Here is an 18,110-nt window from a genome sequence, read left to right as displayed (position 1 = left end):
AATGTATGTAAGACAGAATAATAACCTATGTAAGAGGGAATAGTATTTCATGTTAATAACAATAGTTGTCTATGTAAAACGGAATAGCAGTGAATGAAAGGCCGAATAATAGCTTATATAAGAGGTAATAATAGTTCATGTGAATGACTATATAGGTATGTGTATAAACAGAATGATAGGGTGTGTGCATAAGAATAGTTATGTGTGTGAGAGAGTATGATTGAAAAGGAAGTGAGTATGATTGAAAAGGAAGTTGGACTAAATTCTCAGTTCCTGATTGGCTGTACGTTTTTTGTTTGACGGACACCGCCCACCCCCACATAGCGCCATTGTGAGATGAGAAAATGGTGGAAAGGGAGCGACTTAATGAAGCCATAGGCCTCTTAACTAATATTTTAGATAGGCCTTCTCCAAATGTTGTCACATCGCTGTCAGGAATGATGGATCAAAGGCGACAGTCGACGTCGTCCACAGTAGGCAATTCTAGTGCGAGCGTTGACGAGGAATTGCAGCGGGCCTTCAGACGTGGATCAGGTGCATCAGGGAGTGGCGGTGGAGCCTCATTAGGCGCCAACCTGAACCAAGTGCTGCAACCCCGATATCAAACTCAGCAGTATTTTGGGGGATGGACTTCAAAGTCAAGGAAGAGGTACGTTTATTTTTTAAATGTCAACCGTGGTCATTTTAATATGTATGTTGTTGATTGAAGCCGTTTCTTACTGCTTGAAGCTAACGCTTTATTAACCTACTATAGCGGGGCAGTCAAATGTTAGAAACGAGACTAATCACAGGGTTCCCGCGGGGTCTTAAAAAGCCTTACATTTAATAATCAGAATTTAAGCCCTTAAATATGATTTTAAAAATCAAGAAAGGTCTTCAATATGATTTAATAGGTCTTTAAACGGATTTGGAAGGTACTTCTGTGTTGCAGTTCCCCCCCCAAATTATTTATATGGAAATAAATCAACATGGAACCAATAACTTGCTGCAATAACTTTGCATCCCCTGGCCCCTTATTGGAGAACACCCAGCTAGTAACTAGCAACCAAGCGTTAGCTAGCGTCAGTTCAGAGCCGGAGGTATCTTCACATCTTTTTACGAACATTATGGGGAAGTGTAAGTTTAACCGAATATGGTTGGAGAAAGGGGCATTTAGTGCTTGGTTGAAACTAGTGAAGGGGAACGTGTTAGAAGCCCGCTGCACCTTATGCTAGTGTGTAAAGGCTTTTGGAATCACACACGCAGTCAGCGAAACATAAGACCCAGGTAAGGAATAAACAACAAACGCCTGCCATGTCCTCTGTGTTCGCCAATGCGTCGCGAGCATCACGCGTGTCCAGTGTAATGTTACCCAGTAATTCAGCTCCCGCAACAACATCGGGGATAACCTTGGGTACAGTACAATACAGTTTTTACTTAATTGTTACAGATTTAATTTAATTTTCAGTTTCTCAGTTCTCTTTTAGTATTTTGTTTAATCTAATATTGCAAGTGTTTTTATTGGGGGGGGGGGTTGTTGTTTTTGTTGTTTAGTTTGCATGTATATTGCTACTGGATGTCAACATTTCCCTCAGGATCTACAGTGTATCTATCTATTCTATCTAATCTATCTATCTAACAATAATGTTGCTTTCTTTTTTAGGACCACTGGCACTGTCCAAAATCACCCCACCTTCACCAAGGATGTAATTCTGTTACCTCATCCAGAATGGGATGCAGTTTGTAAGCACAAAACAAAGAGAAGGCTTCATCAAAAAGGCTTTATTTTAAATGCCTTCGAGATGAAGAAAATCTGGGACTGCAGGACAGTCATTGCTGAGCTAAGGGAAGCATTCAAGGACAACATTCCAGAGGGAGTCAGGTATTGTCTGAATATTTAGGCTATGTCTGGTATTGTTCATGAGTTGATTGCTTCAGAATAATTTTATGTATTTGTATTTTGCTCTTTTTTTTCAGTATTGAACTTTTGATGCCATGTGGAAACAAACTTGTTTCACCAAAGCTGCGTGAGGGACAGGAACTGAATGGCTTTCTAATTCACAAAGTGTTTAAGTCAAAGGCAGTGTACATCAGGCCATCAAGCATGCTTCAAAATACGGTAACCAATTTCAAACGATATGAAGCGATACTTATTTTTTTGTAATTTGTTTGTAGCACAGAGGTTTCTTGTTTTCCCAATGAACTTAACCCCTTATATTATGTTTTTTAATTATTTGTTCACATTTTTGTTTGTATGTTTTGTTTTAGTTGGACAGCTCAGATTCAGAGGATGGTATGATGGCAGACACACAATCCACATCCAGTGAACAGCACATTTCCACTCAGGCTACCCCTGACTGTGTGACAAGGGCTAGAGGAAACCAAATTGCATCAACACCACTGGTTTCTAGTTATCCTTTCACAAGAAGTGGCAGAGCAAACCGAGCCGGGGCAGAGCAGCAATCTTCAAGTGGAAGAATAACCACAGAGACCCAGCGCAGTGCAGTTGAGCTTGAATCCAGTGGCAGCATGGCCAGAGAGACCCAGCGCAGTGCAGTTGAGCTTGAATCCAGTGGCAGCATGGCCAGAGAGACCCAGCGCAGTGCAGTTGAGCTTGAATCCAGTGGCAGCATGGCCAGAGAGACCCAGCGCAGTGCGGTTGAGCTTGAATCCAGTGGCAGCATGGCCAGAGAGACCCAGCGCAGTGCAGTTGATGACTATACTACCTACCTCTCGATCATGGGTTCCATCTCTGACCATTCATCTGATGATGAGGAGTTAAACCAAGCGATTATGGCCAGTCTTCAGAGTAATATGTAAGTGAGTGGGTGATAAAAATAGTGCAGTAATTAAAGATAAACAGGAACAGGGTGAGCATGAAGTGAATCTGATAGGACTTTTTACAATATTGACTTCATATAGGCACATCAGCCACTAGCCATTTTCCACTTGTAAAATCCTTTAGGTTTGCAATGGGGGTTTTGTTGTTGAAAGGTATGCTCTTATCCCTATCCTAAAACATTTTTTTCTTTCTACAGGGAAATCGCAAACACCAAGTCTTCACAGGAAGTGCTCCTCGATCTTGCATCCAAAATTGACACAAACCAAAGATGCAGGTTTAACATAAATAGGTCAGCAGTTCTGGATGGTGCTGTTCGTGGCTTCAAACGAGTTTCCTACAATCCTGCATCCCAGATGTCCGTCAAGTTTTCCGATGACTTGGGAATAGATGAAGAGGCTGTGGACCTTGGTGGCCCAAGGAGAGAGTTTTTAAGACTCCTTATGGAAGCATTGGCACGGTCACCAATGTTTGAAGGAAGGGACAGCAAATTGAATTTGGCTCTACACAGTGCTGGTAAGTGTGATATATTTGGCCGATGTGTATTAATTTATTGGGACTCCTTATGATCACAGCCCTTTAGTCAAATATCTTTCCCATTCTTTTAATACTGTGTTTTTTCATAAATCAAATTTTTCTCCAGCTTTAAGAGAAGATCGGTATTTCATTGCTGGACAGGCCATTGCTGTTAGCCTTGTTCATGGGGGTCCTCCACCAGGATTCCTTGCACCAACACTGTATTCGTGTCTTGTTGGTGGGCACTCCTCAATTAAGCCTGACTTGGAGGACATTGTTGACGCTGACCTTTATGAAAAGGTTAAAAAGGTAAATGCATTGTAAATATATTGGAATATGCAAATCTTGACTATATTTTCATTCGATATGAATGCCACAGCTTGACCACAAAAATGAAAATAATAATAGAAACAATATTTGTTTACTGAAGCAATTTATTTGGTCACTTATATAGTTTAGTAAATAAGTTAAAAAGTATGCCATGATGTCAAAATAAATTTTCCTCAGTAATCTTGGGTGTCTAACATAAATGGATATAGCACTGAGTTATAATCAGCCAGTCAAATGTGTTCAGAATTTAAACCACTATTTTTTAGCGAAGCAGATATGTCACACAGACCCTGTCTGCCTCAAAATCCCCTGCAAATGCTATAGGCTCATTGGTCGTAACTGTGCCATTCTAGCTCATCTCAAAGTCTGCAATTGGCTGCGGAATAATTACGTTACTTTTGTTATAATTTTTCAGCATTATGCTGCAATCTTTATGTAAATCCACGTTAGCAGTACAAGATGTACTTAATAAGAGGATTTCTGATATTAACAATTTAATTTCTTTTGATGTCTTCCATATCTTACACCAGTCTAAACTCCTGAAAGAAATAATTGGTCTGCCTTCTATATACATGATTTTAAACTATTACTAAACTATTTTTAATGAAAAGTACAGGTTTAGGATCATTGTGTCACCAACAGAAAATATTTACTGCTCTGGTAAAACAGCAAGATATTTGTGGTGATATATCTGATTTCTTAGATTCATGCCTCTTTTGTAGTATTTGCTGTTGATAACAACTTAATCCGCAGTAAAGGCGCTTCTTCTGCCGTTGCAGTGGAGTCGAGCCAACCCTGAGCTGTTTGACTTGACCCATGCTTTGTGGTTCCTCCCCCGACTGCACTCGGCTACACTCGTCTACTTTCGATGCAAGCAGCAGCTCATCTCAAACTTTCTTTTTTGTTTTGTTTGTAGGTGTCAGATGTTCTTCTTTGAATGACCTCTCACCACAGAACCACTCCAAGATGTTCTTGCAAATGCAGGGTGTCTCAGGCCTTTGAAATCCATAGAAGACAGAGACCTGTTGGTCCAAGACATTACCATGTTCCAGGTGGTCCACAGAGTTGCAGGAGCATTTGAAAGGTTTGTGCAACACTATTGCCTATAAACCAAATTAGTGATATCATTTAGGTGCTAACAAAAAAGCTAAAGCTGACTATATTTTAAACCTTTTTTTCAAACAAAGATACAAGAAGAAAAATGTTTGAACGTGTATATTTTTATTGAAAAGAGATTGTTCCTTATAAAATAGGGCTGTGTAAGAATAAAATAAACACAATCAAATCAGTTCATGTGGTCAGAAACATATTACTCCCTGTAAATGAAGCTCTGAAGTATGTCTTTTTGAACAAATTACATTAATTCATTTTCCCAATTGTTTGGCAAGTCTGAGCATATTAATTAAAGATTGTCACAAACATCAAACTTTGTTTTTGCCCTCTTAGATTTCATACTGATCTCTGATGGACATTTTTTATTTTCGAGCTATTTTTCTGCAATGGTGATGGAATATATCTCTTTAGTTCTTTACTATTAGCTAACACAATTGTTCACACAAATTCTTCTCTTGACCCTCATTTGTATACTGTAGATTTAAGGAGGGGCTAAAGGTCCTTGGCGTTCTAGATGCAATTAAAATGCATCCAGAAAGTTTCCGGCCTTTGATGTGCCACGAACCATCGGCTCTCACTGCTGACGTAATGGACCATCTATTCCATATCCTGCTGTCTGAAGTGGGAAGCAACAAAAGAAGGACAGAGGAAGTTGTGGTACCCTTTTGGAGGGATTACCTGCAGGATGTGGAAGGTTAATACTGCTGCTAGATGTAGTACTGTCTCCAATGATGTTGATCACTTAGTGTGCAAAGACTTGCTACAACATTACATACTAATGCCACATTGACATTACTCTTTTCATTGTCTGCCTTTTTCCTTAATCTTGCTTTGATTCTATTTCCTTTTTCTTCCTTTCTTTCTGTCTTAAAATATCCTCTTACTTGTCACATGTTTGGTTTCTTTGTCTTTCATTCTTTACTAATAGATTTTTTCTGTATGGTATTTTGTACTTGCTGGTATGGTTTAAAATTGTAATTATTGTTTTGCTTGCTTTACTGTGTTTTAGATCAAGAGGGACCACCAAAGTTAGGGAAAATCCTTGCCTTTGCAACAGGTGCAAGTGTCATCCCTCCAGTTGGCTTCTCTCCTCAGCCATCAATTGATTTCCTGCATGGGCATCCCTCCAGCCCCAAACAGCGTCTGCCCATGGCGAACACTTGCATAAACTGCCTGAAGTTGCCGCTGCTTGAGACTTATGATGATTTTAAAGAGTGCATGGACTTTGCACTAGGTAACACACAGGGTTTTGGAAGAGAGTAATGGGAACATTATGTTCGTTCCATCTACCTCGTTCATGAGGTTTCAGCCAGGTTCTTGAAGCAATGTGAACAACAATTTTTGTTTTTAATTTTAGCGAAGTGCAAAAAAACATTATTCTTTAAAAGTCACTTTTATTATTTATCAACCATTGTACATTGCTTTATTAGTGCTGACTGAGTAACTGGGCACATCATTAAGGTATTATGGCCCAGTGGTGCAACAAATCACATAAATATATAACTTACTTTCAGTCTGTTTAAAAAACAAACAGTGCTTGTTTTGTTACTTTAAGTGTGAACCATTTCCAGTGTTTACTGTTCACTAAGAACATTCACCAGAACTAAAAAAAATGATATGCCGTGATTACCATCATCACTCAAAGGGTCAAATAGTTCTTCAATTCTGTTCATCATGGTTTGATTAACATTAAAGTCATTTACCGGAACCACAATGTTGTTGTCTGTCACTAATGGTAAGGGGATGTGTTCATTGACTCCAACTGTCTCATTTCCTTCAAAAATGTCATCAATTGCCAAGTTTCCAGCTCCAGCACTGTTTAGAACTCCTCTCTGCCACAGTTGGAGAGGAGTTTGTCCACCCATTGTAGATAATCCATGGTGGTTCCACTGATTTTGGAATTCAGCAGCTGACCTTTGAACTCTTGGCAGGTAGATGTAGTGAAGACAAAACAAATGGAGGTCATTCGTAGAATCCAATATGCCCTCATTTTCCATGAAGGTAAAAAGGTTACTAAAGTGGAACGAGACAACTCTGTTAAGCTCTGCCCACAGCCGTTCTATCCTCTGGTTATGGACACTGCGTCCCGTAATGACACTGCCTCTGTTTAATCCCCTTCTCTCTAGCATATACCTGGCAACCCCTGTGTTTTCCATGCCATGGTCACAGCGTACTCTTGAGGGAAGGCCAAAGTTGTGTACACCAGTACAAAACAGTCCCAGAACACTTGATGCCCTGTTGTTATTGAGGCATTGCAAATAAATGATGGTGCGACTAAAGCCGTCAACACATCCATGAAACACCATCCGCCATCTCACCAGTTTATGGTTTCCGTCTATATGCCTGTAGAGAGAAAAAACTTCAATATTTACACAAATAAAATTGCAACCATGATGAATATTGTTAATACAGAACCAGAATGTCCATCACATGGTTGCCCTTCTAGAAGTAAGGACTAGTCACCTTTTTTATTTCACAGCATGAACTCAGTTTGTGTTGTTTAAGACAAAAACACATGATAAAGGACATCCTTTATTGACTATATAAGTATTTATATTTTTAACGTAAAATAAAGTTCCAGTGGAGGAAGACTAGCAAAAAATAATAAGTGTATTTTAAAGTTTTACTTGCATTTTAGGCCTACTTGCAATAATGTCATGTGTTACTTTCTACCACTAGCAATATCTACTATATTACTTGTGCATTCATGGCACATAACTTAATTTAATGTCATGCAATACTCACCATAATTGATTGGGAGTTTGAACATTGTAAACTCTTCGACGAATTGCACGGCGGCGGCGAAAAGCCCGTCCAACCGGGTCAAGTTGTTGCACGCAGCGTCTCACACGCCAACGTTGTATTCTGATGTGCCGTGAACGAAGACTCCCTAAAACATACCTTTCCCCTGCATTAGGGGTAGTTTGAAGGATCTCGCGAACAGTGTTTGCCAGAACCTCATCAGACATTCCTGCATAGGTCAGTGGTCTAATTTCAAGCCGCTGTCTGTGTCTGTACAGTGTGCTCCTGTTGATTCCTAAGCAGAGTGCAGTTCTTTGCCAACTCATTCCAAGTGATAAACAGTGCATAATTTGCTCACGTTGTATATTGTACTGAGGGGGACCAGGATGGCCAGTTCTTGTTGTTGGAGGTACCCTTGAGTTAAGGCTAGTAATTTGTCTTTCATGCAATGATCTTGAGCCTTCATATGTGTTGGTAATTACACAAATACATACATACAGGGCCGCAAGGACGACTGAAGTTTCTTGACTATCAGTCCCTGCAAACTCCTGGCTAATTGATAGAAAAGTAAAAAATGTCCGTTGGTATCCAGCAAGTTCACTGAATAATCTGTCCAAAACCATGCTGTCAGGTCCCATGCTGTCACTTTCCCTCATAATGTTCTGAGCACACCGCACCGTTAGAGTGAAAAAAGTAGTAATGTCTTCCTCATTAACCTCCACGAAAATAAACTGTCCCTGAAGAAGAAGGTACATAAAAAGAAATATGGCTTTCTTCATACTGTTCAGACCTATAAAACAATCTTAAAAGTTCTTATTGCAGCTCAAATTTAGCGAGCAGAGCTCTGAGCAGCTTCAGGCTTCGTTTTCAAAGCTGTAAACCAGTCAAGGAATGAATATTTAAAATGGCTTCCTGTTGGATCAACCTGACTTCCTTTTAAAGTATACTCTCTCACACCCAGTACAATGTCCTCTCACACACATACACTATCATTCTCTCTCACACACACTACTATACCCTCATGCATACTACAATCCCTCTCTCACATACACTATCATCTCTCTCACAACACTACTATCACTATACCCTCATGCATACTACAATCCCTCTCTCACATACACTATCATTCTCTCTCACACACACTACTATACCCTCATGCATACTACAATTCCTCTCTCACATACACTATCATTCTCTCACACACACACTACTATACCCTCATACATACTACAATCCCTCTCTCACATACACTATCATTCTTTCTCACACACAACGTTTCCTGTCTTGCATACACTACTAGAGTATTATATTGTAGTATGATGTTGTCTGTAAGTGGGAATAATAGTGTTTCTAAGAAAGTACAGTTTGGTATGTAAGTAAGTTTGATTTATGGCCCAGACAAAAGTGTGTGAAAGAGAGTATGATTGTGCGTGTAAAAGTGTTTAGCAATATGTATACAAGAGTTTAATGGTGTATGTGTGAGATTCTGATATTGTTTGTAAGACCAAGTATGAGTTGTGAGCTAGACGGCCTCTCATACGCACGCGCACCACGGGCTTTACCCACATGTTGGTTACACTCCTCCTCCTCAGTGTGGATCTGAAGGGGGGAGCCAGGAAACACAGAGTGGAGCTGGCTGTGTCTGAGAGCAGGAAGGAGAGGGAGGGCTTATCAAACTCTGAGTCATTCCAGGAGGAGGAGCAGCGCTCAGACTCTGACCACAGAGCCTCGGTTACAACCTGCTCTTCATTTGGAAAGAGCTTTTAGTTGTAAAATAAGTTGGTAAACTTACAAAATCTGAAGGGGGTTAAATTCCACATGTGGACGCCTCCCCTCCCCCCCTCCAGAGTTCCTCACCCTTTCTCCACAGCAGCCCCCACCCTAAAGATCCCTCTAAGCACCGCTCTGACCGGGGTCCCTGTTTGCGTCACGTTCCAGTTCTACACCCCGAACCAGAACCAGAACCCAGCCGGCTAAGCAAAAATCCAGCATCAAGATTTTCGTTTAGCAAGCTAACTTCAGGGGTTTCCGGTCCTACGAAGCTGGTTCACTTTTTAGCGGGCTAGATCTCCATGGTAACTTATGCTGAGCGGCAAACCTGCTCCGGAGCAGGTTAGGTTGCAGGCTAAGAGATCAACTCAGTGAAAGCACCGCCTGCTGACCAATCAGAGCTCAGTGTGCGGAGTTTAAAGCGATCAAGTCTATTACAGGATAGAGGAAATACAGAAAAACTGCCGTTGCAGGAAAAGACGGCCGGCAAAAAATCACCTGACTGTGTGAACGTGAACATTAATAGAATATCCCCTCCTCCCATCTCAGAGCAATCTGACTATTATAACATTAGCGGTAAGAAAGCTTACTTAAATATCTGCCACGACATAAGTAACCGGATCAGAGTAACATTACGTACAGTCTGCGGCACTGTGAGTGCGACGTCGATGTGTCCCCATTATCATTCATATCATATCACATCATAATGTATCAATATATTCCTTATCTTGAGTCAGCTGAGCCGTATCTGGCCGTGCAACACTCACAGTGTCCACTACTGGATGCAGAAGTATTATTTTAAGCAACACATTAAGTTGACGAAACACTCGAGTCAAATGTAATTAAAGTCAGATCCACTCGTGTCTTAGACGGGGCAGTGATATCATAAACCTGTTAATGTACGCATTCAAACACTTTTCTCTGTTACCAGCTGTATTCACCTTGCAGGTGCAGCTATGTGGCTTTGATCCTGGATAAAGTGTTTAAGTCATGGATGTTTAAAGTTTAAAGTGGACCTATCATGCTATATTTGAATAATATAGTGTAGGACCATACCTATATAAGGCATATTTATACTTTTTTTTTTTCAAAATACCAAACAGATCATGCATTTAGCCTGCCTCATTTTGCTCAATTTGACATTTTTTAGATCTGTTTTAGCAAGGGCAGATTCAGTGAGAACAGCACCACCTAGAGGCCTGGCATATGTACTACAGCGTCTCCAGCGCTTTCGAACGGCAATGGCCGTGGCTGTCTCTCCTGATTGGTGGAGTTGGCCCAATAGCCGTAGCGCCACCGTCCTGACGTCAGGACAGTGTTCAAATCTGGATCAGTTTTTATCAGATCCGTTGCAGCCCCTTTTTTCGAGATTTGGGTATGGAGGAAAATAGAGAGGGTTGTGTTTTCTGACACTTGGTGAGTTCCCTGGAACACCGGGGACACATATTCATGTAGACAAGACGTACACAAGTGCATTTTGCATGATAGGTCCCCTTTAACTTCTTCATATTTGACTAATATTATAGTTGACTTTTCATTCAGGAAGTATGACGCTGCGCTGTCAGAACGCTTCTCCATGTTTGTGATTGGTCGAATGCTCCAGATACCACCCATTTTATGTGAACGCGCACCTAACTAGATAGGACACGGCTGGCTTGCGATCGAGTTGATAGCCAGCGTCGTAGGACAGTTTAGCAAGAGCGTTTTTTTTTTGGATTAAGTCAACCGGATAACTCAAAACATATCCAGGATATGTTGAACTAGATTCGTAGTATACCCCCATGGCCTCTGTAGCTGCTCCCAGTCCCTCCACACTCACAACAACTTCATACAGACATCAATAAAGCAGCTGTATTCGCCATACAGGAAACACACATTTAAAACGGTTTTGCCTGCCGTTTTTGTGTACACAAGCATTCATTTATGTAATACATGTATTTCTGTATTTGGATTTTATTTACATGTATATGAAACGGAACACATTTGTGTGTGCATTGACAAACACAAGTGTGGATCCGGAAATACAAGTGTGAATCCTTTTGCGGATCATGAAATACAAGTGTGACTCCTTCTGTGTGCATGTGTGTATTATGAGACTGTTCTGAGCCCATAAGATATGGCTCAAGAAGCTGACTCAGATAAGGAAATATATGATACATTATGATGTGATATGATGTGATATGAATGATAATGGGACACATCGACGTCTGCACTCACAGTGCCGCGGACTGTACGTAATGTTACTTTGATCCAGTTACTTATGTTGTGGCAGATATTTAATTAAAGGTGGGGTAGGTAAGTTTGAGAAACCGGCTCGAGATCGCTAGAATTTGAAAATACACAACCGGAGAAAATCTGCCACTTCCTTCCAGAGCCCCTCCTCCAACACACACGAATGCGCACATGACCAATGAGGGCACGAGATAAGTTTGTGCACAGATGGAAGGCTGACAGGCAGGTAGGCCATCCAGTTATTTTAGCCGGGCCGGCTCAGATGATTGGTCGTGCTTTTTACAGTACTACGGCTTCCACAGATGACTTTTTTATGGATTTTTTGTCAAAGCACTTCAGATATTCATTGCTATCGGGATGTTAAGAGCATTCCATGGAATATAACAAAAAGTGTATCTCGAGCCGGTTTGAGAAACCGGCTCGAGATACCTACCCCACCTTTAAGCTTTCTTAACATAATAGTATATAGTATAATAGTTATAGGCTAATAGTCAGATTGCTCTGAAGATGGGAGGTGATATTCTATTCATTTTCACGTTCGCACAGTCGGTGATTTTGGCCGGCCGTCTTTCCTGCAACGGCAGTTTAAACTGTATTTCCTTTCTCCTCCTGTCATATGAATTGATCGCTTTAAACTCCGCACACTGAGCTCTGATTGGTCAGCAGGCAGTGCTTTTATCCTGGCTGGAACCTATCCTGCTCCGGAGGCTAGCCGTTCAGAATAAGTTATCTAGCCTGCTAAAAGTGAACCAGCTTCGTAGGACCGGAAACCCCTGAAGTTAGCTTGCTAAACGAAAATCCTGATTCGTAGTATAGGCCCCTGGTTCACTTTTTAGCGGGCTAGATCTCCACGGTAACTTATCCTGGAACCTGGTGGTTTTGTTTGTTTTATCTGAGTGTTCCAGGGTATTCTCTGAATACCTTGAAGGCCCTGACGGTTCACCTCTGGTTAACACACAGCCTTCCGAGCAGCCTATCAGAACAGAGCTGCACTGTGTGTGTGTGTGTGTGTGTGTGTGTGTGTGTGTGTGTGTGTGTGTTGTGTGTGTGTGTGTGTGTTGTGTGTGTGTGTGTGTGTGTGTGTGTGTGTGGGTGTGTGTGTGTTGCAGATGGACTTCCTGGTGCACTGTAGGGCCTTCAGCATCCATGCTTCCCTCACTTGTGTCTTTACCTTAGTCTCCTCCCCTCACTTATTTTCAGCTCGATGATCAATCATTTGAAAAAGACAGTATTAAACTGAGGAGTGATTCCCCTGAGATGAAGGTGCTATGTGTCTTCACTCCGCTGTTAGACTGCTCCGATGTTAAGATGCATCAGATCAGTGGATCCTGCAGCGTCCAATCAGTGACTGATACACAGGAAGGAGGCGTGTGGAGCGGCTGGTGCTTCCTTGATCCTCTCCTTAAGATGGAGAAACACACCTTCCTGTGTTCCAAAGCTGTTTCCGTTCCAAAAACACTCCAAAATAATGACTATGTCAAAGTCAAGTCAAAGTCAACTTTAATGCACATTTTTTCGGTTGTGTTTGTACAGACAGGAGAGGATCGAAATAACGTTTCCAACAATCCCGAATACAAATATGTATACAAATATACAAATATGTATACAAATAACACTTCTGTGGGGGGTCTTTCTTTTGTCTTAGGTAACATTATAATGTGTTTTAAATTAGTCTCAAATGTTGCACAGTCGACAGGGCGGGCCTAATATGGTAATCATAAAAAAAACATGGCCGAAAAGCGGCAGGAGACACACACACACACACACACACACACACACACACACACACACACACACACACACACACACCACACACACACACACACACACACACACACACACACACACACACACACACACACACACACACACACACACACACACCACACACACACACACACACACACACACACACACACACCACACACACACACACACACACACACACCACACACACAACACACACACACACACACACACACACACACACACAAACCACCAGTGATAAGGACATGCAGAGTATTGCACAACTGAGACACTCTCTAAGGACACACTCACATTCTTATGGAGGCAGGAAGTGTTTCAAGATTGAGGTTTACTTGTATACGGTTTTCTCAGAGGTCAGGACTCTTGCATGCACTTTATGGGATGGATCAGAGAATATTGAGTTAGTTCCTAAGAACAGAGTGACAGCAGGGACTGATTCCCCCCCCCATCACTTCCTGGTGACAGCTGAGATCTGACAGAGAGATAGCAACATGCTAACTGCGCTGTCTGATGTCTCAATCAGTCCCTCAGTAAACACACACTGTTCACAGGACTCTGACACGTACATACAATCATCATATAGGCTTCAACATGTCATGCTATATACAGGTTAAGAATAGCAGTTAAATATGCTGCATCATTCTATATTTACACGCTTTGCACATATGTATCTACAGTGGGGGGGGTGCTGTACCTTCTAGAGCCCCCTGAGTGTTCCTCTCACGCATCTGGCGTGTGACACACGCTTTCACGCTGCCCAAACTATTCTCACGCCAAAAACAAGAATACCGAAGACTAGAAACGGTTTTGAAAACTTTTGTGACGTAGTGATCGTCTTCTCAATAGAACATCTTTGATAATGTCTTCTGGCCAATCAGAATCACGATAACGGCGTGGTGTTGTTGCGGGAAAGTCCCGACGGAGAATACTTTTGCGGTAGTTAGACAATCTCTATACATCGATACAACATTACGTGTTGATAGAAATCAACACGTAATGAATAAGACCCCACGGTTTGATGATTGATAGGTGTGTGGGCTGTCGTTCATTTTGACACACAGAACAATGGGGGCTATCCACCCTTATCCACAATGTAAAGTAATTCACACAGCCTCTTCCCTCTTCTCTCTGTTACCCCTTTCACACCAAGGCTTTTCCCCTTCTAGCTCCGTGCTAGAGCTTTTCTGGTTCAGAACCGGTTCTTCGGTTTAGCGCCGGCTCTTTTCACACCGCTCAGAGCCCGACTGGTGCTGCCGCTGCTGCGTCATGACGTCACAGTTTACGTCGCTGAGTTTCTCCCCAACGCCGGAGCTCACCTCACAACAACAACGGGCCGGGGACACTGTGTCGGGTCGATGATCGTGTTGCTTTTAATCATACGAAGCCAGATTAAATTAAATAACGACTTCTCCAACCTATACTTTCTCCAGAGTGCCGTGGTTCATGTTTATTATGTGTTTCAGCGGCATTTACCGACCGCTGCAGTGCTGGCTGCTCTTCCACGGGAGTGTATTCTCCGTTAGCTCCGGGTTAGCTCACACGGCTCTAAAGTATTCACTGTCTGACTGTCACACAAGCAGCTGATACATATCCCCAGTTCCCCTTAAGTGAATGTGTGTCAGTCTGAATTGACGCTGTTTGGTGTCAGTCTGAATTGACGCTGTTTGGCATCACAACGCTGTTATGAACGTTTCTCTGGTTATAACATGGGTGATGTTAGCATAGCAACCGAAGCTAAACTGACTACTTGCTAAGCCGTTTTCTACAGGCACTTTTACCGGCGTATTTTTCATTATGATTCTACTTGTGATAGTCGGACATGACAACCTGTGCAGCCCATGTATTGATTCCATCCGATAGCTGCTATAATAACAAACAAAATGTCTGCCTGCTCTCCACAATGATCAATAACAGCGAACGGATGGTCAAAGTAAGGTACAAATAAACAGAATCACACGAAGCCTGGTTAGTGTTGCCTGACTTTAGCGTGTTTTTTTTTTACAAGTGTGTGGTTGCGTTCTAGTCACTTTGCTCAGCACTACTGCTGGTTACAACTTTTATTTGCCGTACTCGCCTTAACTGTTATCTCAGGTTAATCTCGCCCCCCTCCGACGTAAGCGGTTCTTGCTTCTACACGGACAACTTTTTGGTGCTCGAAACGAACCGGATTCCGGAGCTTAGAGGCTGCTCCGCTGCGGTGTGAACAGGAAAACCCGGTGCTTTTCAAGCACCAGCACCGAACCGGCCCCGAAACACCGTTGGTGTGAATGGGGTATGTGAGGAGCAGCAGGTTCAGCTTTCAGAACAAAGTAACACAAAACAAAAATGGCATTCATTTTTTTAAATATGTCGTGTAGTAATAGATTTATTTATTTTTCTTCTCAAGAGAGTACCAGAATGTGTATTTTGTTAGTATTTCAAAAAATCTCCTGGGGAAGAATCCCCCCAGACCTCCTGCAGGGGTTGGGTTTTCAGCATGTCAACTCTTTCACCTGTGGGGAAATTGCAGGATTGGCTCCAGGTCGCCCTTTTAATTTACTACAAGACAAATGTGCCTTTTTATTTCATACAGTTCAATTTGGATTGAGACAGGGAAATAATCTAAACCTCACGCGTGGCGTTTCACTGTCGGGGGGAGCGTGTATGTAATTACATTGCAAATACTGACTTGAGCCCCACCACTGTATGGGTTAGCCCTACCATAGATTACCCAACAAAAATACTCTGGAGCCGCAACTGCCGACCCGTATTGCGCATGCGCAGATCTAAGATCCAGTAGAATGATAACAAAGTAAAAGTCTGCTGCTTATTGTTCTACTAGGCCAAAATAGAGTCAAAGAGTATATGAGAGTGAGAGTGTGTTAATTAATATATTTGGCAGTTTGGAGTAAGTCTGTAGATTTGTTTGTGTGTGTGTGTTTCATGTATAGGCTTCTCACGATAATTAATTTTGTTGGATACATTTTCCCGGAAATTATTGCGATAAACGATAATATTGTCGGCAACCGTTGTATGACCATTTTAGACCACTGACATAATGATAATATATAATAATAATTCAAGTACATCCTTTCAAACTGCTAGTCACATCCTCATGTAAATGGCAATTTATCGAGGGTCAGAAAAGTTATCGAGTTCATTTTTATTTATCGTACGATAAGTCAATTAATTGCTTATCGCGACAGGCACACAATAAAACAGTGGAAACAAACATGTTTGACTTTCATTAGTGAATGAAACTGTGTGCCCTTTATAGTCTGTGTCCATTATTGTGTATTTGTATATATTGTAGTGCCGAGAGAAGGGAGTCGGAGGCGGTGCAATGAAGGTACAAAGCTGGCTTTATTGAGCAGCAGAAATGCACATGCTGTCGGGTCGCAGCCCGGGAAGACAAGAGAAAGCGAAAGGGAGGGCACGCAAGTAAGTACCAACAACATATATGGTCCGTGTGGAAACAGTACCCCCCAACCTGTAGTTCCATGATTGGATTATGTAACCCCAGTGTATGAATCAGTGATCACTACACAAGCCCCCCCCAGAATTCAAACATGGCACAATCCTCACGTCCGGGAGGAAGCACCACAGGTGCGGAGGAGCACGGGAGAGGGCCGGGCCATGGAACGGGCCGTCGGAAGGGGGCTGCAGGAGAGGGCAGGAGCCCCAACGAGGGCGAGGGCATCCCCACCGGGGGTGGGGGGCGGGCCGTCGTAAGGGGGGCCGCGGTAGGCGTCGTGGCGAATGAAGAAAACCTCCGCCAGCCATAGAAAACAGGACGGGCGTGAATATCCCGGTGGTCCCCAGCAGGGAGGAGCGCTGCCCGGCCGCAGGCGAATGCACAGCGGCGGCGGGTACGAAGTCCTCGGGAGGAAGGAGCCGTGTCTCCGGGGAGGAAGGAGCCGTGGACAGGGGAGAGGCCAGACGGGGTCAGACGGGGCGCCGTCCACGGGCCGATGAAGGCATGGGCGACGTCCGAAACCGCCGAGGCGAGGGAAGAGGCCAAACAGGGTCCCGAAGCGCGCCACCCACGGGCCGATGAAGGCATGGGCGACGTCCGAAACCGTAGAGTCGAGGCGAGACGGGGTCCAGAAGCGCGCCACCCACGGGCCGAAGAAGGCATGGGCGACGTCCGAAGCCGCCGTCGAGGTGGTGAAAAAGCGAGAGGGTCCACACGAGGCCGACGAGACATGGTCGAACCTCCTCTCAGGCACCAGAAAAAAACTCGAAAGGGTCGTCCTGTCCACGATTAAAAACAGATGGGCGAAGTTGTGAGAGGATCCACACGAGGCTGACCAGACTTGATCGAACCTCCTCTCCGGCACCACAAAAAAAAAAAAAAAGGGGCTAACAGTCGGATGTCGTTAACCGCTAGCTGCTAGTCGCCAGCTGTCCGTTAGCCGTTAGCGAGCGCAGCTGGACATGCAGCCGCATGTCCCGAATAAACCAGGCATCGTCCTGTATCGGCTCCATGGAAGGCTTGCTGTCCCCCAGTGCCGAAAAGCCGTGGAAATGGCGAGCGTCGTCCGCGGCCATTCCGGAGGGGCGCACCGAGCCACAGTCCGTGTGCACGTGGCAAACCATGGACGTCCCAAAAAATCTCCGGCATTTCGAGAAAAACAGTGTCTGTTTTTTGCCGTGTTCGGTCCAGTCTCGGATCCTTCGCGAGACTTATGTCGGGGTCACCAATGTAGTGCCGAGAGAAGGGAGTCGGAGGCAGTGCAATGAAGGTACAAAGCTGGCTTTATTGAGCAGCAGAAATGCACATGCTGTCGGGTCGCAGCCCGGGAAGACAAGAGAAAGCGAAAGGGAGGGCACGCAGTAAGTA

General features: G+C 43.3%; 1 protein-coding gene across 4 annotated transcripts; it reads left to right on the top strand.

Annotated features, from left to right (window-relative positions):
- Positions 1 to 329: 329 nt before the first annotated feature.
- On the top strand, positions 330 to 6,491 carry LOC117485189. 4 transcript variants are annotated; one of them, XR_004556204.1, is made up of 9 exons: positions 330 to 649; positions 1,643 to 1,861; positions 1,957 to 2,098; positions 2,248 to 2,272; positions 3,018 to 3,334; positions 3,462 to 3,643; positions 4,581 to 4,748; positions 5,257 to 5,471; positions 5,787 to 6,491. XR_004556204.1 is itself a non-coding variant. In XM_034133724.1 (8 exons), the coding sequence occupies exons 1-4, from the start codon at positions 345 to 347 to the stop codon at positions 2,797 to 2,799; spliced, it is 1,218 nt and encodes a 405-aa protein (XP_033989615.1). In that variant the 5' UTR covers positions 330 to 344; the 3' UTR covers positions 2,800 to 3,334; positions 3,462 to 3,643; positions 4,581 to 4,748; positions 5,257 to 5,471; positions 5,787 to 6,491. The 4 variants fall into 4 exon arrangements, 1 of the variants encoding a protein (XP_033989615.1); XR_004556205.1 differs by lacking the exon at positions 2,248 to 2,272; XR_004556203.1 differs by having other exon boundaries at positions 1,957 to 2,272.
- Positions 6,492 to 18,110: the final 11,619 nt, after the last annotated feature.

This window comes from Trematomus bernacchii, unplaced genomic scaffold, assembly GCF_902827165.1.
Source record: "Trematomus bernacchii unplaced genomic scaffold, fTreBer1.1, whole genome shotgun sequence".
NCBI lineage: Eukaryota > Metazoa > Chordata > Actinopteri > Perciformes > Nototheniidae > Trematomus > Trematomus bernacchii.
The sequence above is the reverse complement of the archived record's forward strand: the minus strand, read 5'-3'. Positions and strand labels throughout refer to the sequence as shown.

Coding starts and splice junctions, on each gene's coding strand:
- LOC117485189 (XM_034133724.1), top strand. CDS start 345: ATGGTGGAAAGGGAGCGACTTAATGAAGCCATAGGCCTCTTAACTAAT. Junction 650..1,642: donor ACTTCAAAGTCAAGGAAGAG/GTACGTTTATTT, acceptor TTTCTTTTTTAG/GACCACTGGCACTGTCCAAA. Junction 2,099..2,247: donor CAAGCATGCTTCAAAATACG/GTAACCAATTTC, acceptor GTTTTGTTTTAG/TTGGACAGCTCAGATTCAGA.